This window comes from Phodopus roborovskii, unplaced genomic scaffold, assembly GCF_943737965.1.
Source record: "Phodopus roborovskii unplaced genomic scaffold, PHOROB, whole genome shotgun sequence".
NCBI classification, from domain to species: Eukaryota; Metazoa; Chordata; class Mammalia; order Rodentia; family Cricetidae; genus Phodopus; species Phodopus roborovskii.
In genome coordinates, this window is record NW_026125281.1 from 4,242,597 (window position 1) to 4,266,191 (window position 23,595).

General features: G+C 46.3%; 1 protein-coding gene across 1 annotated transcript in view; it reads right to left on the minus strand.

Annotated features, from left to right (window-relative positions):
* Positions 1 to 2,958: 2,958 nt before the first annotated feature.
* Tpd52 (tumor protein D52) overlaps positions 2,959 to 23,595 on the minus strand; it is a 140,521-nt gene continuing 119,884 nt past the window's right edge. Inside the window, exon 7 of the mRNA XM_051196704.1 lies at positions 2,959 to 3,243. Coding sequence (XP_051052661.1) covers positions 3,072 to 3,243 — 172 coding nt within the window. The 3' untranslated portion in view covers positions 2,959 to 3,071. The remainder of the gene's footprint in view (positions 3,244 to 23,595) is intronic.

Below are 23,595 nucleotides of genomic sequence, written 5' to 3' on the forward strand. Positions count from 1 at the left end.
ATTGAGATCTACGAGGCCTTTTTTTTGTCTCTTAGTCCATCCATACTGGAAGCATTGTCATCAAAACCCTAGCAGGCTACTTTGTTTCAAATCAACTACAAAAGGTACACCTCCTATTCGTTTTTTGTGCTAAGTTTTTCTTTTTGGGGGTGGGGGGATGGTTTCAAGACAGGGTTTCTCCTCATAATCTTAGCTGTCCTGGGACTCACTTTGTAGCCCAGGCTGACCTTGAACTCATAGAGGTTGTCCTGCCTCTGCCTCCCGAGTGCTGGGATTAAAGGTGTGCACTACCACTGTCTGGCTAATCTCTGATTTCTTGAGGCTTAATTATCTCTAATCTGCGAGTATTCAGGTTTCATTGCAGAGGTCCTCAACTTATGAAGAACATGAGGCTTTGGTGAAACTTTGGGAATTCTTCTGTCTATCTGAAAGAGTCAAACCTTAGTCCTTGCGCAAGCCAAAACAAAAGATACCACGGCTACCTATATCCTAGATACATTTAAACTGTTTAAAATGCGCTTATTTGTGTGTCTGTATGGGTCTCTATATGAGTATGTGGTGCATGTGAACATATGTTCATGGGCATGTGTGCCGGTGTGCACTGACCAGAAGAGAGCAATGTACATCCATCCTTCTCTGCCCCTTTCAGCCTGTTCCTTTGAGGCACGGTCTCTCCCTGGCCTTGGGTGTGGACTCTCTCAGCTACACAGGAAGCTACCATTTCTGCCTCCTCTGGGGCTGGGGTTACAGGCGTGTGCTGGATGTTCAGCTTCTTATGTGGGTACGGGAATCCCATAGTTTCTTCTGAGTTCGTCTATTTCTCGCAATTGCGTTGTGTTAGTTACTTGTCTGTGGGTGTACAAGAGTAACTTGTGACCAAGGTAACTTACAGCAGAAAGAGTTCAAGCTTCCTGTTCTTCAAGTCACTGCAGGTAGCAGACAGTTGGCCAAATGTTTTGGTATTGCAACACACTGTTTTTCTTATCTTCGACATCCATATCCTGTTCAACATTCAGTTTTGGAGTTAATGCTACCCCTGGGGATTAGTTTCTGTACCAGTCAATTAGGCTCTTCCGGCTTCATAAACCACCACCAAAACGTCAGAGGTTTAGGACAATAAGCATTGAACTCTTTGGTCTCCTATTTTTTTTTTTCTTTTCCAGACAGGGTTTCTCTGTGGCTTTGGAAGCTGTCCTTGAACTAGCTCTTGTAGACCAGGCTGGCCTTGAACTCTTTTTTTCTTACAGTTTAACATACTTTTTCATCTTTTATCTTATGAGCTCCAGACCCACTACTAACTGCTGCCACGACATTTCTACTTAAATGTCCAATAAGTATCTCAAAATGTTCCAAATTAGTTCTGGACAGTCTTTGTAAACCCGTTCCTCCCTAGCTCAGTTAGGGGAGGGTTCAGATGCAAAAAGCAGGACTAGAGGTCACATACACTCCTTTTTCTCACGATCCACACTCACCGTGTGGGAAACTCGGTTGTCTTGGTCTTTAAAATAGACCCAGATTCCAACATTTCCCTCCACCTGTCCCTACCACTCTCCCTGGTCTCTCCCTGGATGGTCGCTCATCTCCTGACAAGTCTCTGTAGCGACTCTTGGTCGTGTTTAGACTGCTCAATCTATGCAAGGCATCCTGGCAACTGGACAGGCAGATCCTACTCCCTTGTGCTTCTGAGAGCCCTGCAGAGAGCCTGCCCCCCACCCCACCCCGCAGAGAGCCTGCCCCCCACCCCACCCCGCCCCACCCTGCAGAGAGCCTGCCCCCCCACCCCACCCCGCCCCGCCCTGCAGAGAGCCTGCCCCCCCACCCCACCCCGCCCCGCCCTGCAGAGAGCCTGCCCCCCACCCCACCCCGCCCCGCAGAGAGCCTGCCCCCCACCCCACCCCGCCCCGCCCCGCAGAGAGCCTGCCCCCCACCCCACCCCGCCCCGCCCTGCAGAGAGCCTGCCCCCCACCCCACCCCGCCCTGCAGAGAGCCTGCCCACCCCCGCCCCGCCCTGCAGAGAGCCTGCCCACCCCCGCCCCGCCCCGCAGAGAGCCTGCCCCCACCCCACCCTGCAGAGAGCCTGCCCCCCACCCCGCCCCGCAGAGAGCCTGCCCCCCACCCCACCCCGCCCCGCCCTGCAGAGAGCCTGCCCCCCACCCCACCCCCGCCCTGCAGAGAGCCTGCCCCCCACCCCACCCCACCCCACCCCGCAGAGAGCCTGCCCCCCACCCCACCCCGCCCCCGCCCCTGCAGAGAGCCTGCCCCCCACCCCACCCTGCCCTGCAGAGAGCCTGCCCCCCACCCTGCCCTGCAGAGAGCCTGCCCCCCACCCCCACCCCCGTCCCGCCCTGCAGAAAGCCTGCCCCCCACCCCGCCCCGCAGAGAGCCTGCCCCCCGCCCCGCCCCTGCCCCGCCCCGCAGAGAGCCTGCCCCCCCACCCCGCCCTCATCACAGCAAGTGGGGGCTGAAGGGCCGATGCGCTCTCCCTGCTTCTCTGCAATCACCCTTCCTTCTTCCACTGGGCTGTGCCGGCTTCTTCCTGGTTCTGAACTGGACAGGCCCAGTCGTCTCTTTAACACTAGCCACCGCGTCTGCTCTCCCAGAGCCTCCTTTCCCCCATTAAGTCCCTCCTGGGCGTTCTTGTGACCTTGTGCTGACCACCCAACTTCTAACCAGTCACTCGGAACCTTGCAGCCCACCCCTGCTTTGTTTCTCTCCTGAGCATGAACCACTAACACACAACACACTTTCCTTATTTATTGTGTACTTTCACACCAAGGCAAGCCATTTTGTGAGACCTGTTGGCTGCTGGTTAGAATCACCCCATCTGTCCAGACCGTACTCAAAGCACTGACTGAACTTGAGACTCTCAGGATTGCTTGCATTACCCCAAACCAACAAAAAATAGGCAGAAAAAAGGGGGGTGCAACCAAAAATAACTGTAACAGGGACGAGCCATGATGAGTGGTCGCTTATTACAACTTTATTCAATCACTAATTCACATTTTCTAGCTGCGCTCTTGACAGCTACCTATGCTCCAACCAGAGCCTGCTTTGACCGAGCCAAGTAGAGGTCATTTACTGTTGGGTTGTTCCTCTCTCGATCTTGAGTCTCTGCTCTCTTGGAGTCCTAAGAGAGCTGCATCGGCCTCCAGTATAGTTGTATCTGTGGTCGCACCCAGGAACCTAGATGTGAGCTCAAGATCCAGGAGCCGCAGCCGAACCCTGGTGCCCCTCTGGTACTTCCTAAATAGTAAGAAAAATATTCCATTAATCCCGCAGGTCACACATGAACAGACTGAAAATGAAATGCAAATCCTACTTTTCATTTTTATTGGCTCAAGCTTTTAAAGTTCACACTGGTAAGTGAGAAGCAGCTTTATTTGATGTTCAGATGTATCAGAATTTTCAACGGAAAGTTGCCTTTAAAGATTTTACTTTCCTCGTTTATTTAGTGTGGCGTATGGGTGTGTTAATGTGGCTAAATTGATAAACCAGACTGATTCCACATTAGGCTTAAAAGCCACCTTATAGAAAAGAGGAACTAGATTCATTCCTGTTTATGATTAAATCTATTTCTCAAAGATTGGGCTATGCTCCATCTGTAACCTTAACTGCAAGTGGCTCCATACTGCCTGTTCCAGGAAACAGCAACCATGCCTTTGCTACAAAAGGTTATAATGACCGCCTGTTGTTATGACCGCCTGTTGTTATGACCGCCTTGTTATGAACATCCTGCAACCACGCCTTTGCTTCCGGAGGTTGTTCTGACCTACTTGTTGCTTATGTTCTATTTCTGTAACCCCAATTTGCCTGTCAAGACCCCATTAGGAACCCCCCTACTCCTGAGCTACCCATGTCTAATGCTGATCTTCTGAGCCCTGCCTTTAGGGGGAGGCTGCCTGTGTACGCAAATAAAATAAAGCTTGCTGTAGTGAATTTGGGTATCATTTGGATAGATGGTCTTTCTCCTGAAACCTGTGGAATTAACAACATGTATGCAATTAACTCATGTATTCGCGTGCCTGTCAACAGAGGCCACAGGCTAACTGAGTCTTCCTCAGTGTTCTCCACCTTTCTTTTGAGACAGGGTCCTTTACTGAACCTGAGGCTCATCGACTGGGGGTGGGGGGGTGGGGGGTGGGGGGTGGGGGTGGGTGGCTGGAAAATGGGTTTTAGGGTTCCGTTTGTCCCCAGCTCCTCCCCAATTAATGCCGCCACACTCAGCTTTATGATGGCAGACACTTTCCTGACTGAGTCACCTCCCCAGCTCTCTGCTTACTCATTTACTGCTTTTCTGAGACGGCTATCACACAAAGCTGGTCCTGATACTCCTGATTTGTCCTCATTTCCAAGTGCTGAGAATACAGGTGTGTGTCACCATACTGCACTAATCAGATATTTTATACTATAATAAAAAGTACTTAATATTGAAATTCAAACAAGTCAGCTCTTAAAACTATCATTTGTTTTAAAGTCAAAGTACCAAGAAGGAAAAACCCAGATACATATCTTTCCTCCTAAAACTGAATGTTTCAAACTAAGTAAAAATTTTACAAAATGACATGGGAAAATTCCAAGTGTAAAGTACTTGACATCTCGACAGACTGGACCAGTGCTGAAACACAAAAACAGCTGGATGGGCCCTGTAACGTGGGATAAGCCAGGCACAGAAGGCTCTGCTTAATGGCACTTTCATGCAAACTGAAGAGGGTGAACTCATAGGAGTGGCAAGGAGCCTGGCGGCTGCTGCAGGCCAGGTGCCTATGGGGTTTGGGGAGCTGTTACTCAAAGAACAGAGCTGCAGTTACACGGCAGGGGGAAGGAAGCTGGGAAGAGCACAGTGACCACGCTAGTAATGTCTTGCGGGCACGAAGACAGCGGAGAGTAGGTGTGCACGTCTGCGTGTGGTATGTACAGGTGTGTGGTATGTACAGGTGTGTGTGGTATGTATAGGTGTGTGCTGATGCATTTCTGTGTGTAGTATGTACAGGCCTCTGCACACTCTTCAAGGCTGAGCCGTCTCTCCAGTTCTGGAAACTAGACATCTCCAGAGAATGACACACTTCAATACTGTGAGCTATTTATCGGTTTACTTACTTATTCTGGGAGTCAAACCCAGGGCTGCACACATGCTAGGCAAATGCTCACTACGAATATGTACCATACCATGTTTATTATTTAATTCTTAATTAAACTTATTTTATATAAACAGAACATTTAAAAGGTGTTTTCAGGAAACTCACTGGAAAATCGTGGTAAACCCTATGTCTACACTCACCAGTGTCTGCTTACACATTCTGAAGGGCCACCACTAATGGCCACCAAGTAAACAATGTACCCACGCTCTCCAATGTCTGATTGCATGCTGAAGAGTTATGAATGGTCCACCAAGGAACACTGAGGCTATTTAGCTTTCCTGAAGTTAACTTTGTTCCTTCTGGTAACAGAAGTGAATGGTCTCTGATAACACTTAAAAACAATGAAGGCGGTCATATTTTCTAGCTTCCCTCCTTGAGCTCGAGACAGAAGAGTATGCTCTATTTTTATTTAAACAAATTAATTAGGTATCAAGACCACTAAGGCACAGCTTTAAACCCTGAGCAAACCAGTTACAACACACCCTGCATAGGAGCTGATCACTGGGAATGACGGTTGGCATGCAGAGCGAACGCTTCACGTCTGTAAGGACGTGCAACTGTGTTCGGGCTGCACTGTTGTTTACAGCTCTAGTTGGTGGCATGAACCTACAAGACCCGGCCTTAAAATGAATCAACGAGAGTCTCCTGGGACAGCCAACCCTACTCAGCACACTAGACATTCATACTCCAAGGGCTAAGAAGACTCGGAAGAGTCAGGTGTTCAAGGACAAGTCACACGTGGCAAAAACAGGTTTTCCATGAATAACACCAGCTGAAGTCAACTCGCTCCTATCTGCCACACATGGGAGGAACATGCAGACACTCCAAGAACAATCCCGTGTTTTTGCAGAAACTGAGGTTCAAGACTCTTGTCTTGCTTTCTGACAGGCACGCAGAATTCCCCCGCAAGACTCCATTCTTGGGCCGTGCTCCGATGCACTGTCAGTGACTTGTTCAATCAGTGTTTGTTCATCAGATGCCTCTTTGCCTCTTTCCTGTAACATCCAACTAGCCGCCCTCAGGTGTCACAGTGACGTGAGGTCTGCCATGATCCTCCTGGAGCTCGGGTCTCAGGGTGCATTCTACACTGGGTTGTTGGCACTGCATGGTCCTTTCTTCCTAACCCGTATCGATTCTTTAGTATCCAGGTGGAACATGCTCCTTCTCATTCCCCTCTCAGAACAGAGTTCAGGGTTAGAACTCTCATGCAAGAGAGGACTCTGCAGTCACAGGGTGCTGACCAGAGCTCCTCTGAGTAAGTGCTGGAGTGAGCTGCTTTCTCTGACCCACACTACTTATCAAGTGGGAAATGAGATTCACTGGGACGCAGGATAGATCAAATGATGTTTATTCAGGGAGAAATCACTTACACCTGAAACAGGTTCCTGATCCAAGGACGCAACCTGGATGCTCTCAGAAACCCAACCAGGAAGCAAGAGACCACTTGCACTGTCATATGAATTCTAATGATTGTGTTAGTACAAGCAAACATCCAGTTAATTTTATATATACATTAGTCACTCATTTGTGTGCCAAGTAGATGCTTAACATGTGAAGAATAAACCTGAGATCTTAGGGACCTGAGAGTAATCTGAGTATGTCTGTAATCCTAGCCTTTGGGAGATAGAGGCAAAAAGATCAGGGGGTCAAGGTCGTTTTTGGGTACATAGGAAGTCTGAAGTTTGCTTTGGCTATAGGAGACTCGTCTGTCTATAAACAAACAGTAACAACAAAGCTATTCCTCTGGAGATGTGAGGTGGCATATATCTCAAAATCTTAGCACTCAAGGCGTAGAGGCAGGAGGATTACTGAAAGTTCAGTACTTAAGTGACCTACATAGTGAGTTTCAAGCCATCTAAGGATACACAGAAAGAGTCTATCAAAAAACAAAACAAAAACATAACAATCAAAAGAAATAGCTGGGCGTGGCAGTTCATGCCTGTAATCCAGCCGTGGAGAGGCTGAGTCGGGAGTATCACAGAGCATTTGAGGAAAACCGGAGCTACATCCTACTCTCCAGGCCTACCTATCCTACAGAACGAGTCTGTGTCCACCCCAAAGCCCAGGTGACAACACAGGAGCCCAGCATCCACGGGGAAACCACCGTGGGAAACAGTCCTCAAACAGAGAACCCTGCACACACACAGAGAGCTTTCAGAGTAAAGCATGTGATTCACAGCAAGCCGTCCTAGAGGTAGGCAGACACAAAGGGCCCCTTAGGATATAAATTCAGGAACTCTAGGAAGAGGAGCTGACATTTATGCTGTTTTTATAAATGTTTTTCACTCACCAGTGAAACCAAGAAAACTCAGAGCCACTCACAAGGCAACCTCTGTGAGAGCAAGTCATGCTCTACCTACCCTAGTCTGAAGACAGTTCTCCACATACTGAGTGCAGGAATAATTACTGTTTGCACAGCCCATTTAGCCATTAAAAGAGGACTCCTCTGAGATAGGCTCCCATTATTGTCTTGAACTGCTATTTAAATCTTTTGTTAGCAACAAGTTTTAATGAGTACGTTCCTTGTTTACTAACTGGAATGTAGGTCTCCCTGTGGTAACATTTGGTGAATTCTTCAATGGGGAAGGAGCTCAGTAAGTGAATGTTGTTTTTGATTTGATGGAATTATAAAAGCTATATAAGAGAGATTTAGATGCGAGAATAGTAGGAGGCTTATAATCTGGTTATAACTTCTCACTAACTATTATTATGCTTCATTCTTCTGAATCTCACCCCCCCACCCCGTTAAAGGGTTGACTTGTATCTATGACTCTTACAAGGCTTAACCTCTCTTCATAAATCCAACAAACCTATCTAATTAGAGGTGATCTTGAAGTTCCCAGTCTCTATTACTTTTTATAGTCTCCTGTCTCTTCCTGTTTGAATTTTATGTAACCACTTAAATGGCCATAAAAATTTATTCAATAATGCATGTAACTCAAAAGGGGGATAACGTAAAACATTTAATTATCAATCCTGAAAGTTTTACACATGTAACCTGAAAATGTAGTTAACACATAGGCTGCCATCTGGCGATCAAGCAATCTGATTTAAGTAGACCATGAGAAGGACAGGGCTAATGAAGGAATACTTTACTCTGCTCTTAGTGACTAAGGCTATGCACGTGGTCTGCACGGTTCACAAGCTCGTATTTAAACAGAAAACACTGCACATGCAGATAAGGAACCTCCAAAACATAAAACTTGTAATTCATGCATTTTTCATTTTGTGACCGAGGCGTATCTTAAAATGAACAAGAGGCTAAGAAGGACAGTTCGACTGAAGACAGCAGCACTCTGTGACAACTTCAGAGACACCAGTGATGATCAAAACACAAGCATTCCCATTAATAAAGCAGCTACAGTTTAAGTTCACAGCTGCAAACCCTTTTGTTGAATTTTTTATACCAATAGGTTGCTAAAAACCCATGCTTACAAAAGTACTTCTGATGTCCAGGCACAAGATGGGTTCCATGGCTGTAACCCATGCCAACTCTACCTTTTTAACAGTTTGCCAAGATGAGAGTGTTACTAGCCAGGCTTGGCTGAAACAATCCATCGCTCACAAAGCTACTGTAATGTACAGTCTCTACTGAAAGTCGCAGTCATCCAACAGTACCCTACGATTCTCTCCTATCACTGCCGTTCCCGCCACAGGACCACACTTGTTTCTAACAAAGAAGCCTCCCATACCACGCCTGCAGAAGCCAGTGCCGACTAGGGCTGTGTGGCTGCCAAGGGGACATCTGTGCGTGCCACCGGACAGAAAACTGGCTCTTTTTCTTTTCTCTTCCTTTTTTTATTTTCCAGACAATCAACTGTGTGGCCACTCGGTAAGGAAATGACCTTTCATTCCCTTCCTCTTCCCTTTTGTTTGTTCATTTCACACCACAGTCAACTCCATCTGCCACCCACTGGCCTCGAAGGCCGGACTCAGAAGCACGGGAAGGCTATTTTCTGTTTTCTGACTCCACACCAACTTTTACACTTGAGCTCAGCCAAAGAGTGTTGCCTTTAAAGATAAAGACACACATCTAAACACAGTAACAAAAGAAGCTATCTAACTCTGGGAATATTATAAAACTTCATGTATATCTGTTGAGTGATAGTCCAAATGAAACAGTAAAAAAATGGTTAATATACCAAAACAAACAACAACAAACCTGCAAACCGTAAGTTTCCCTGGAGAATATCTACAATGTGAGCTAATATTTCACAATCAAGTTCCATTTTGGTATTGTGGATCATGACTGACTTTTTGTTACATTTACCCTCTGATTAATCATTCAGTTCAAAGTAAACTAACTTGAGACACAAAAGACAAATGACTGAACATATAACTAGGTACCCCTAGGCCTACTGAATTTTAAAAAAAAAGGAATAGAAAAAGAAAATGTTCAGTACACAGCCCAATATATGAAAACAGCAGAAGACAAAGTATTCCTCATGAGAACAGCTCACCTTTAAAGATAATCTATGCTGGCTTTGAAGAAAACAACAGAATAGAACAATAGAAGAAAACAACTTCATGGTTGCATGATAATACATTTCTCTGTAACAAATCTGTTCTTAATTCTATAACTAGGAAGAAAAAACCCTCTTCATTATTGCCTCTGAGAACATGTAGAAAAACTAAATTTATTATTATTAAAGAAATAAAGGGTAACTCATTTCTTCTTAGACACACAGAATTTCCCCAAGTCTTGAAACATGTTCCCTTGAAAAGTATGTAAAGACTGTGAGACAGTTAGCAGGAGGAAATCAGCTTAGGAAATACAGGACTATGACAGAGACTCTTTTAGGGTTATCACTGTAAAGACTAGACAAGGTGAGCTGTTTATAACACAGGCAACTACGGTTCACAAAGTGTACTGGAAAAAAAGGGACAGACTGTGAATTTTAAGTATTTTTTTATTTAGAACATTAATACACTACAGTGAATTAACTGGACTTTTTAAAAGTATATGCAAATGACAGATAACAAAATAAAAAGCAAATAAGGTAATTATATTCTTTAAAGCAAAGAGAGTGCTAAACATTCGGTTTTTCTTTTGCAGGGTAACATAAGCTAATACTACCCAACTAATATTCACAAAGAACCCATGCAAGTGATAGTAAGTACTCTTGTGATCTGGACCTCCTACTGTACAAAGCAGCTTATATATCATGCTGTAGTTGTAGGTACTTTTCTAGATTTAATGCATATGGCCTATGATTGAGTTCACTAGTAAACAACCAAATAACGCCCATAAATGAAATAACACAAAGGCAAAAGTGAATACCTGCTACCAAACGCAACTTCTAGAGAATGCACAGACTTCTACTGGTGTAATTCAAATGGACGGAGCACCGACAGATTGCTCAGCAGTAAGACACACTCCTACTGTTAACCAAGCGAGTGTCACACAGCATGTCTGCCCTTTATGTGTTATTTCATTTACTCTCACACGATCTGACAGGTACTCATTACCATTAGCACACTGCAAAAGGAAAAATAGTCCCCAAAGCCATATAGCTAGAAAATTAGATAAAAAGTTCTTCTTTCTAACCCTAGTCTGTAACTGCTAAAATCAGCGAACACCTATGAGGCCAGCTTTGGTAGTGAACGCACAAGCATAAAACAAAAACAAACAAACAAATAAAAACCCTCACATTCTCTCGCCCAACGACATCTACTTAGACAAGTTAAGCACCTGGTGATGTAAGACAATTTGTAGATAAGTGAACGACTTCATTGTAAATCTGTCATAAAGTTTCAGTATGCTGCTTATGTATGACTTCAACAGTTTCTAGAAAAGTTTAAGCACCTGTTCTGTGATATAAAGGGGGTTTCTACAGAAGGAATATTGATTTGATCAGGCACACAAGAAACACAACTTTACAAAAATTTGCCAACATTCATTAAGTAAGGCCACATTTAATATATAGTCTTCTACAAATGGATGATTCTTAGTGCTGAGCTGGCTGTGGGAAGGGAAGGGATGTGCAGGGTCTCTGGTAACTTCTGCTTAGACTACTAACTCCCACCACATGTATCAGTCATGTGGTCCAGAGGTGCTCGCTGAAATATCAGGGTAGGGTTCTACCTGGGAATACCTAGACATGCTACACTTCCAATGGCATGGTACACTCCCTACCTTGTTTGTGGATATCTGAACGCACAACTGCATTTTGAAATTTGCTGCACTAGCTGTGTACTGATAGACAACAACCTGGTCTCCATGACTGTGAGGAAACTAAGTGACCCTGCAATCTTACCACTAGGCGGACTTTCAAAGGAAATAGAAACACGATGTAGAAGACAAATGGAGTTGTATGCTTATTGCAGCACTATTCACAACAGCAGACTGATCCTACAAGTCTACCAACAGATTAGTAGACAAAGAAAACGAGGTACATATACAGAATAGAACAGTATTCAGAAAGGATGCAATCCTGTTATTTCTGACGGCATGGATGACCTTGGAAGGTGAACTATTAACCGATGTAAGGGAGACACAGACATGACCTTGTGCATGTGTGGGTTGTAGGAAAGTGCATCTCAAGTTGAGGGTAGAATGGCAGCTACCGATGTTTCAGGGGACAGGTGTGATAGGGGAGGGGTACATAGTCCTATGGGTACAAGTTACCAATGTCTACCACAGGGACCACAGGCGCAGCAATCTAGTGTATATTTCATTTAGATACAAAAGGGAATTTCCAATGTTCTCACCACAAATATATGACTAACGTTTGAGGTGACAGCTACCCCAATTAGCCAGATTTCATTACTACACAATGTACGGAAGACACAAACATTGCATCATACCACAGAAATATATAAAAGTATTGTATAAACTAATAGTAAAATAAAAAGAAAATCCACCATTACATACTAATATAAAAGTTTCTTTTAAGGAGTGAGTGGACCTTTCAGCCTTCTGGTCTCTTTATATGTGTTATCATTATTCTTCTTGCTGTTCTAGTACTTACATCAATTTCCTTAATGTTGGAACACCAGATAAACTTACTAAGAAATATATGTTGGATTGGCAAGACGGGTCAGTGGTTAAAGCATCTGCTGGCAAGAGTGGCAATGTAAGTTCAATTCCCAGAATCCACATGGTAGAGGAGAACAAATTCCTTTGAGGGATCCTACTACTTCCACATGTATACCACAGCATGCATACACACAGACACATACACACGAAATACATAAACGTAAAACTCTACTTAAAAAGAGCTTCATGTCAATAGAGATTGCTGATGCATTTTATAAGGGTTGAATGTGGGGCCCCAACCCAGATCACTCTAAGTCCTTAGCTCTGGGATTACACTGAAGCTCTGCATGCTAAGGAGAGCATGCTGGCAAGAAAATATCAGATTTCCAGGCCAGGGCTATCCGGGAGGCACTGTCTTTAGAATTCCCTGAACATTCTAAAACTGTGTCCCAGTAAAACAAACCCCTTTACTTTAAGTCATTTTAAAGTTTCTCCTACACATCTTGATCATGGCATCAGTCTTACAGGTGCACTCCAAATTCAGGCAGAGCAACTGACAAATGACTGAGAAGCTCTGCCTTCCCTGCACAGCAAAAGCAACTCCACAGCAGAGTCCTACCATCTCCAAAGGTGGCCCTGGCTTTCCCACAGTATCTGGCTGCTGGCCTAGTTACATGCACAACCTAGGTGACAATTCACTTAAATTTAGGCTACTTTTGTTCAAAGACAATTTTTCCAAACAAAGGATCATCTACATTTTCAATGGTGGGTGAAATTCTATCCCTATTCTCAGAAAAGGACAGGCAGGAGTTTTGTACTGGACAAAAGAAATGCAGTAAAGAACTGACAGCTACTCAGGCTATAGCCTCTGGCAGAAAGAGTCACCGAGAGACTCTCCTCCTCACACATGGGAAAGCAACGAAATACACACAATGACTTTTTATACCATGTTTTGGCTTACATAGTTACACTAAAATACTGATAGCAAACTGTAATTTTTATACATAACTGCCCTTATCACAAATCTCACAAGTCAGTGATATCAGCCTGTGTCAGAATATAAAATTTAAGTATAAAATTCTCAGTACAGGGTGTGGGATAACTCTGTATGAACCGCTGGTCAGGGAACCCTATACCCACCCCATGCACAAACAATATAGATCCTTACCATTCCTCTTGGTTTCCCATTAGAATTAGATGATAATACCCTATTGCTTAAGACATCAATATACCTTAGTTACAAGATACTGAGAAGCCAAGGCAGAACTGAATTAGAGTCATTCTTCCTGCTGGCTTTCACAGAGTTGGGAAGCATTGTGCAGACGACCGAGGGAAAAAGACATCCACAGTCTTACTTAGCATCAACTTCAATACTGAGCTTCCAGGCAAGGTGTGCCCGGGCATTCGTGCAATATGGAAGTAACTAACTGCCCTATGGTCGGATTTGAAGCACATTCCAAAGGTGGGAACCCACGCCAAGCACGGTAACCCTGTGGCTGAAGGAATCATCGGCTCTGGGGGAATAAACAACTTACCTCTGCTGTCTATTTTCATGCCCATAGACACGAGGTGGAGTGACAGCAGAGCAGAGTCCCACAGCTGCTTCAGGTGCCGAGAGTAAGTGGTGGACAAGAGTTCAGCCTTAAACAAGACACTTCAAGGCTTGAGGACACTTTAGAAGAGGGGACGGAAGGGATGCTAAGAACTGAAACACAGGGAGAAGAGGTTCAAAAGATCACCTTCTGGGTATGCACAGCCATGCACTCTAAACCCACGGAAACGGAGGTTATCTGTGCTTGGCCTGCACAAGACTGACCTTGTTGCTTAGTCATGGGTAGGGATGGAATTCATTAGGGCCCTACCCTGCCTTGCTAAACTGCTTGTTGCGGATAGATAGGGTGAAGCAGGAGTCACTGTCTTTAGTTATGAACCCACGGATGGCATCAATCTCCAATGACAGTTCCAAACCTATGGTTATACAGACGACCCTATGTAAACTTGGTGGGTCATAAAACAAAAAAGACCTCAGTGTGGGAAAGGGATTTGTAAGAAGGATGGGGGATTGACAGGAGTGATGTGGGGGGGGGGGCATAGTTAGAATGTGTTCTATACATGCAAGAATTTTCAAGGAGGAAAATATTTCATTTAAAAATAAGAATATTTTAGGAGCTTCAGGGACAGCAGTTTGGTCCAAGAAGAAAGTAGCTTAAGCAGCAGCAAGTCAGGAGGTTGGCAAGCTTGTGCATCAATAGCACTTAAGATCAACCCTTGAGAGTTGCAGTGCAACACAGTGCAAGCTGTGTTTCATGCGTGGAATGACACATTTGGAAGAATCATGGCTCCTGGAGGTAAAAACTCAAGTCACAATCTTGAGGCTCCCCAATCATCTTTAGCCCAAAACAATGGCTACCTCACGTCAAGAACTGGCTGTTTAAATAAGGGTATAAAATCTGGGACTTAAAATCTTGGAATTATCCCCTAATTTGTGGATAAATGACCCAACTCTGGGCCATAGTTATAATCACAGGGCTCCATAACGTTGGTTTCTTCTATGAAATTTTTATTAACTGAGTCGATAAGGTTAGCACTAAAGTGTGGACTCAGATATTATGGAATCAATGTGAATTTACCTGGCTTTTCACAAAAGTATTAGTGATTTCCCTGACTTGATTAAAACCGATGCCTGGTATCTCGTGCTTGTACACTTCTGTTATTTAAAGTTAATTACTTCGGATTTGAGATTGCTTTTTAAAACAATACTCCTTCAAAATTTAGTATTTTTGAATCACCTACTAGACTACTGTAGCCGTGGCAAATACAAGAAATGCTTTTTGTACAGATAAAAAATATTGAAAATGTGGTCCACTTTGGAATCAAATAACCCACAGCTGTGTCTGTCTGTCCTAATCATTCAGGAAGATTCTTAAAGGTCCTAAAACAAAACGAAACTGGCAGTGTGCTCAGTTAAAAACGACTACAGCATCTTTCCACTAATTCTGCAAACTTTAAGGAGTAATCCAAGTGGCACTTCACTTCCAGTGGCCAAGATGCAAAAGTACAGACCGCCCCGCCGTCATTTCCAGACTTCTGTGACGTTTCCCTGATGCCAAGCGCCATTCCCCAGCTGTGCGGTCCGTCTGGCAGCTGCTTGAGCAATACATGCCAACCTGCCCCTGCTCATCCAGCAGCTGCCTTGCCTGTTCTCACAGATGAAAGAAGGGCGCCAAAGCCTGGAAAAACCTTTAGCGCTGGCTGAGGCTGTGGAGGCAGCTGCTAACACTCGGCACTGTCACAGAGCGCGCCATGGGAAGATGGAAGGGACCACAGCTCAGTGTTAGCAGCAGCATGCTATGGCCCCAAACGTGTTGTGCCATGGATATTATACTGTTTCTCATATCTGCAATTTAGAGTCCTCAGCATTCTAGGCAGAAAAGGAAAACCTCGCCATTTGTACATTTCCCAGTTTTATGTAATTTCATTAAGTTAAACAATGAAGTAGCTAAGGAACATTTGGATCCAGCATTCAAGAATTAAAATAGCAATCGTGTGCTGTAATAAGTTTTGAAATAATGAGACTCACATTAGGCTAGAACTAAAATGGAAGTAGATGACAATTTGATAAGAACTAACATTTGCAAAAAAGTGTTTGCTTCAATAAAATGACCCTCTCTGCATACATTTACTATGGATTTAAGGTGAAAATAGAGTTTAGAGACAGACCTGATATTTGTGATAGCCATAGCGACATGACGTTCCCATCGAACTACCTTTTAAATAATATTTATGCCCCTGTGACAATGCTGCCATTGGCTTTAGTGGGGAAACTTATTTTACGATGGGCAGGAGTAACCGCAGGGACTCATAGCTAGTCACAGTGCTAACTGCCACGGGTACACAGCCACAGACACATCTGCGTCCTCTCCTCCAGGGCTGAGGGGACAATGGAAGGGAGGGACAGGCTGTAAGGTGGAGGAGAGGACACTGAGTGGCCCTGAACACGTGCATGGGTCATGACACGGCTGTTGCACTCTGGAACACACGGCAGCTATGATTCCCTGCGCAAGGCTGGGGTAGGTGGCACCCTGTCACAAAGGGGTGAGGGCTCACGAAGCCTGACCCCTCTCTAAAGATTTATACTGTTAATGAATGGCTGGCAAGAGGCAGAGACCTTTTCTTCGGTCCTGTAGCCACTGGTTAGTTGCCCCTGCTCCTGAAGTATCCCCAGTAAACCAGTATGCAACCCACTGGGCTAGCGGACAAGAGGAGGAAGTCATTGTGAATGGGGGAGTGGGCGACCAGAGAAGGTGAATATGGTTGAAGAACGCTATGTGCATGGATCAAAATGTCACAATAAAACCCAATATTCTATATAAAGAATGTATGCTATGAAAACTTAAAACAGTATATCAGTTACAATGACCTGCATAGTAACACATGACTTTACAGCCAGACAGGCAAAGTGAGTAGCAGGATGCGGGCAGAAAGCCTAACTGAGGGCAGGGTCCCCGCCACACTGAGGACAGGGTCCCCGCCACACTGAGGACAGGGTCCCCGCCACACTGAGGACAGGGTCCCCGCCGCACTGAGGACAGGGTCCCAGCCACACTGAGGACAGGGTCCCCCGCCACACTGAGGGCAGGGTCCCCGCCACACTGAGGGCAGGGTCCCCGCCACACTGAGGGCAGGGTCCCCGCCACACTGAGGACAGGGTCCCAGCCACACTGAGGGCAGGGTCCCAGCCACACTGAGGGCAGGGTCCCCGCCACACTGAGGGCAGGGTCCCAGCCACACTGAGGGCAGGGTCCCCGCCACACTGAGGGCAGGGTCCCAGCCACACTGAGGGCAGGGTCCCCGCTGCACTGAGGACAGGGTCCCAGCCACACTGAGGGCAGGGTCCCCGCTGCACTGAGGACAGGGTCCCCGCCACACTGAGGACAGGGTCCCAGCCACACTGAGGGCAGGGTCCCCGCTGCACTGAGGACAGGGTCCCAGCCACACTGAGGGCAGGGTCCCCGCCGCACTGAGGGCAGGGTCCCCGCCACACTGAGGACAGGGTCCCCGCCGCACTGAGGGCAGGGTCCCCGCCACACTGAGGACAGGGTCCCCCGCCGCACTGAGGGCAGGGTCCCCGCCACACTGAGGACAGGGTCCCCCACCGCAAGGTCCCACACTGAGGACAGGGTCCCCCGCCGCACTGAGGACAGGGTCCCCGCCACACTGAGGACAGGGTCCCCCCCCACACTGAGGGCAGGGTCCCCGCCACACTGAGGACAGGGTCCCCCGCCGCACTGAGGACAGGGTCCCCGCCACACTGAGGACAGGGTCCCCCCCCACACTGAGGACAGGGTCCCCGCCACACTGAGGACAGGGTCCCCGCTGCACTGAGGGCAGGGTCCCCCACCGCAAGGTCCCACACTGAGCAGATGACGGCAGCTGCTAATTCTGATGGACAGGATTTTGAGTTTGTGGAAAGAAGTTTTACACCTGGGGGTGGGGACATGGAGTTCTTCGTGTCAGCACACATGCGCAAACACTGCGCAGACAGCAAGGCGCTCCCCTCGCGGATGACGACCTTCCACAGCTAGTGGGTGGTGACGCTGGAGGGTAGTTTTAGCTCCACTGGAGATTTACCCATCACAACAGGAAAGGCAGGGCTGGGCGAGAACGTGGGCAGGAGACAATGGAGCCAGGGCCGGGCCAGGACAGACGCTTCACGGGTGCCGCCCCCCCCCCCAGCCATCTACTTGAACCTGCTAGTTTCCCCCTGGGCTCCACGGCCCGCCTAAATAAGGTGCGCCTGGGACGAATGCATGAACACAGGAGCCTGCAGGGGCAAACTGCAACAGTTGCTAAGCATTGAGAGTAGTGCTGGAAACTGCTCGACTGTAGTGTGTGTGCGCGTGTGTGTGAGTGTGCGCGTGTGTGTGAGAGTGTGTGCGTGCATGTGTGAGTGTGTGTGCGTGAGTGTGCACGTATGAGAGTGTGTGTGCGCGCGCGTGCACGTGAGTGTGCGTGTGTGCGTGAGTGTGTGAGAGTGTGTGTGTGCGTGTTGTGTGTGTGTGCGTGTGCACGTATGAGAGTGTGTGTGCGCGTGTGTGAGTGTGTGTGTGAGAGAGTGTGTGAGTGTGTGAATGCGTGTGTATGTGTGTGAGTGTGTGTATATGGGTATGAGTGTGTGTGTGACTGTGTGTGTGTAGCTGTGAAGGCTAGAGGATGTTGAGTGATTTCTCCTATCACGCTCCATCTTATTTATGTCTTTAAGAAAGGGTCTCTCACTGAACCTGAAGCTTGTAAATCTGATTCTGGCTAGGCAGCCGACCCAGGCAGGATTTGTGTGTCCGGTCTCCTAGTGCTGGGGCTGCAGGCACCCGCAGCCATGTCGACATTTTCACAGGAATGCTGGGGGCGCTAATCTCAGCACCCTTACACACTGAGCCACCTCCCCACGCTCAACGTGAGCACTTGTAATGCCGCTTCCATTACATGTACTCTGCCACAATGAGAACAGGAAACATCAGATACATCAGCAGAGAAACTAAGAAAGATCAGGCTGTGGATACACCAAAGTAGAAAACCCCAAAGTAGAAAAGGATTTTCCAGACAGACGGGGCGTAGCTCTTCCAGCTATACCATTAATCACCTGAAGCTCAATGGCTAGAAACAACAGCGATGACTTACTTGCTCTGCTCAAGTCTCAGGCAGTGATGTGATTTGGGCTGGCAGAACCATTTGAAAGATGTCCCATCCACACAAATGATAAGTTTATCACTAGCTGTTAGTTGCTGACCATATGGACCTTTCTGTAGAACATGGAAACTTAAGACTCCCTCACAGGATGCTGATTGTATATCGCAAAGCATTATAAGGCGTAGGTGGATGCCACCAGCTTTTAGGACCCATGGCCCCCAAGCTAGCATAACACCACTTCTGCTGCAGACTGTGGTTCAAGGGATCCCACACCACACACTGAGGAGCGAAGCAGACATTCTTTCCATCTTAGGGGTCAACAAGCTTGGCGACCGTGGTTATGACTACCTTAATAACTCCTAAAGGAAAAGATGGCTACACGTACTACCTTAAATTTTAAGCCCTCACGTGATGAAAAAAAAAAAAAAAAAAAAGGGAACCATGAATTGACTGAAAATAGGTAATTTGCTGCGTGTCATGGCATATCATACTCATAAGGAGGTTAACCAACTACTTTCTGCATGGACTTTGGACTTAAGGCTCACTCTACAGGAGAAATTCACATTACCGTACGTAAATCTGGCCCAGAATGCATGGTTGGGGAGCTCAAGGCCGCCTGGGTGAACTCACTGTTATTATTTTGTTAAATGGGCACATTAAATTCCTAGCCTCATACTCACTCATAGGTCAGTAAGGCTCTGAGATGTCCTAAGAGAAATTTCTTTGTGCAGCGGAAGGTGGTTAACATAGAAACTTACAACTGGTCAAACTGCAGAGAACACTGTTAAGAGCTAGAAGTCAGGAAGGGTCAGAACAAAACAGGGTGTTCTGAAAACGACAGGACCAGTCATGGCTGCACACACTGTGACTGCCTGCATAAGAGCTGCACAAGGTCACGCCAGTCAACATTCTAACATGAAAAGGGAAGTGTAAGGTGTACGGAAGGGCCCCACCCATAGCAGAGAAGCTGCTGACAAGTGATGGCTTCTGGGGAAAGGAGAGTCGGTTTTCTTTAAGAACGTGGCCCCTGGGAGGTTGACAATCATTCACTGGATTCCCCACACCCACGAGTGCACAGGATTACAGAAGAGGAGGAAACCAGCCGAGAGGGAGCAGAGGGCTGGCGGAATGAACTCAGCTCGCCGGGTTTGCACTAAGCCATCCCACCAGCTCTCAGCTCATGACTGGCCCACATGGATATGCTCCCTTGTAAACTGCTATTTAATGCGTCACGCTTGTGGTAAAGAAGATGCACAACCTTTTCTTTTTATACTGTACTAGTTAAAGTATAAACAATCCTCTTAGTGACTGTTCTGCTGCTGTGAGGAGACACCATGATCACGGCAACTTATAAAGAGACGCATTTAATTAGGGGCTGGCTTACAGTTTCAGTGGGTGGGTGTAGTTGTTTTTTTGTTTTGTTTTTTCCTCCTCTTTGGGTGCCTGCCACCCAGCTCCCAAATAAACACACAGAGACTTATCCTTTCTTGCGCCTGGACTTAGTCAGCCTTGTTTCTACCCCATTTCTCTTTAACTGTGTTTTGCCTCTGGGCTTTCCCCCTTTATTTTATAGATATTTCTTCCTTCTTCCTCTGTGGCTGGCGGGGTAACTGGCCCTGCTGTCCTCTCCTTCTCTTTTTCTTGATCCTCCTCTAGATTTCTCCTTATATTTATTCTCTCTGTCCGGCAGCCCTGCCTATTTCTCTCTCCTGCCTAGCTATTTATTATCAAGTTAGTTTTAGGCAGGCAAAATAACAAAGCTTTACAAAGTTAAACAAATGCAACATAAAAAAAAATGCAACACATCTTCGTATCATTAAATTAAACAAATATTCCACAGCAAAATAAATGTAACACACCTGAAACTAATATTCCACAACAAGTTAGTCCATTATCATCATGGCAGGAAGCAGAGAGGCATGGTACTGGAGCAGTAGCTGACAGCTTTGCATGAGAGAGACAGAGAGAGAATGCACGCGGGCCTGGCATGGGCTTCGGAAACCTCAAAGCCCACACCCAACAATACTCCCTCCGCCAACAAGGCCTAATCTTTCCCACGAAGCAAGTAAATACATGAGCCTTTAGGGGCAGGGTTCATTCAAACCACCAAAACCTTCCTGGCTCCAAAAGTCTAATGTATCTGACTGCAATAGTATTTAATATTTGCTCTAAGGTCTAAAACCTTATACAAAGACTCTAATAGAGTTAGCTATTTAAAATATTATCCCACCAGACATGGTGGCCCACGCTTGTAATTGTAACACCTGGAGAGCTGGAGATGGGCATCGCAAGTTCAAAGTTTGCCTGGACTTCCCCTAACCACCACCCACAAACTAAAAACTGCTCTTGCCACTGGAGAATCAATCTCTAGGATGTAATGTGATACTCTATCCTCAGTTCTTCCGAGTTCACCTCTCACAACAGGAGTTTCTTCCTTTGTGCAATTTCTAAATTTCCTACAGAGTGAGGAAGAAATGTTTTACAAAGGAAGAAATAATGACCAGCAAATCATTAATAATAGGTCCAGAAAATGGATCTTATTAAAATACATCTTTTTTTTTTATTAACATAGCAAGTTTACTTCAGGGGAAAGTTCACAATAGTCTTCATGTATGAAAAACCAGTTCAAGAAAACAGACAAAACGGAATCAATAGCCTGGCCCTTTAGTACTTTAGAGTGGCGCTGGAGGCGCAGGCCCGTAAACTCAAGGCCCTCCTGGGCAACTTAGTGAGATCATGGCTCAAATAAAAAGTACAGAAGGACCTGAGATGTAGCTTGGCAACACAGTGCTTGCCTAGCATGGCCAAGGCTCAACCCAAGCCAGCTGTGATGTGTCTGAATCAGTGACTGTGCATTTATTCCTACCTGTATTATTTTAAGCTTCAACGTAAGAAGTAATTCAGGCCAACAATGTGTAAAGCAATCATGTTCAGGGGAACATGTGGGGAAAACGTCTTTCTTAAGGGAGATGTAAGAAAGAGATTGGTCACCTTTGAAGCCAGAAGGGGCATCAACCCCCTGAAGCTGCAGTTACAGGCAGCTGTGAGAAGCCATGTTGGTGCAGGGAGCAGGTTTCTTAACTGAGCCATCTCTCCAGCCCCAACGTCGAGTATTTTACCATTATCCTACAACATGGTGCAATTAAGCCTGAATATAAAACCCACACAAGGAAGGCCAGTCTCAGAAAAGGAGTCCCCGGGGCTCTTCCCACAGCACACTCAACGTCCAACGTCCGGGTTCCTTGTTAGCTGAGTCGAGAAGTTTCCTCAATGTTTAAGACACAGTGGGGGGGGGGGTTCCTGTTAATTGAAGCTAAAAGTAACTTGGCAAGTATGATAGTGCGGTCTGACAGGAGTAATGCAGACCTCACAGAACACATTCTGTCAGCTTCTGAGAAGAATGTTCATTCCTTCGATATGTCCCCAAGAGACTCCAAGTGGACTTGATATATTACACAGCCTATTTTTAAAAATCAAGCCATTCAAAAACACCTCATCCCAAAATAGAACATTTTCAGTGGTTTTCCCGATCACAGACAGAAACAGTTTCAGTTGCACGTAATGAGATGGACCTGTGAGGCAGATGAAGAGAGGCTATTGGAAGGAAAGCTGTTCCTAGTAAGCATACCAAGACGGCATTGTCGTTACCTGCGCCCCGCGCGATGGAGGGAAGGAGGGGGAGGCAGTTTACACAGGGGTAGGGGTGTGGACATAATCTGCAGGAGAACGGCATTAAACAGTTCTCAGGTAATGGCGGAAATGTTCTTCCTGATAGTAGCATTTTCTGGCTGAGATCTGCATCCCCCCAAAGGGCTGAAGTCCCACACACCAGGACACCCTGAGACACCACAGCACCAGGAGCCTGGGCTACTCGGTCAGTCTGGTCCTGGCTGCTTGCTGGGGTGTTCATCAGAGGGTGGGGTTCCCACACCCTAAAGTTCCACGTTCCCATACCCGGAGTAGCAGGACGTGCAATCCTGAGCCCTGCCTGGTCCTACACAGCAAGTCCTCTCTCTATTCCTGGATGATGATGATACGAAGACTGGTCAGAAGCACTCACAATTTGGTAAATCTGACAAATCTGTGCTAGGTGAAAGCATCCTGGTGATTTGGTGAAAACTCACAGTTTCCTGGGGTGGGGGTGGGGGAAGCTAAGCCAGAGAAAACATGAGCTGGTAATTTTTTAAACGATCAGGCTTGCTAGTGAGAAAGTGAAAGAAACATTCTTGAGAGGCCACACAGCTGAACTCAGCGCACTGACTAACAGCAGCTGTCAGTGCAAAGGAGGTTCCTGTGCTAACCCTGCTCTGAGTCAGAGTGGAGCCTGAGAACCTGTCAGAAAGGTGCTCTCACACTGGAAGACAGCAAGCAGCAGCTGCTCAGCTCGGCGGGTTGCGGCCCTGCTCTTGTGTTCCAGACCCCACTCTAGCTGGGAGCTTCCTGGTAGCAGGCGTATGAGGTTCTCGTCGCTGCATGGAGCGCAGTGAAGCTTCGGCCCCACTAACGTCTCCTGGGATTGATTTCCTCTGGATCTGGAATGTACTCTGTGATTTCTGGCCATAGTTAAGGTCACAGTGACACAGTATAGCTAGTTGCAATATAATTAATTAACTGCCCCTATCTGAGAAGTTAAAAATAAACAGTCATTGCATCACTTACAAGAACTGAATCAAAGGTGACTGTTCAAACTCCTTTTAGGAAAGATGAGAAATAAGGTAGAAAATGGAACAGAAAAACCACATCTTATATGCATTTTGAGAGAGATTAACAGAAGTAGCAATAACGATCATT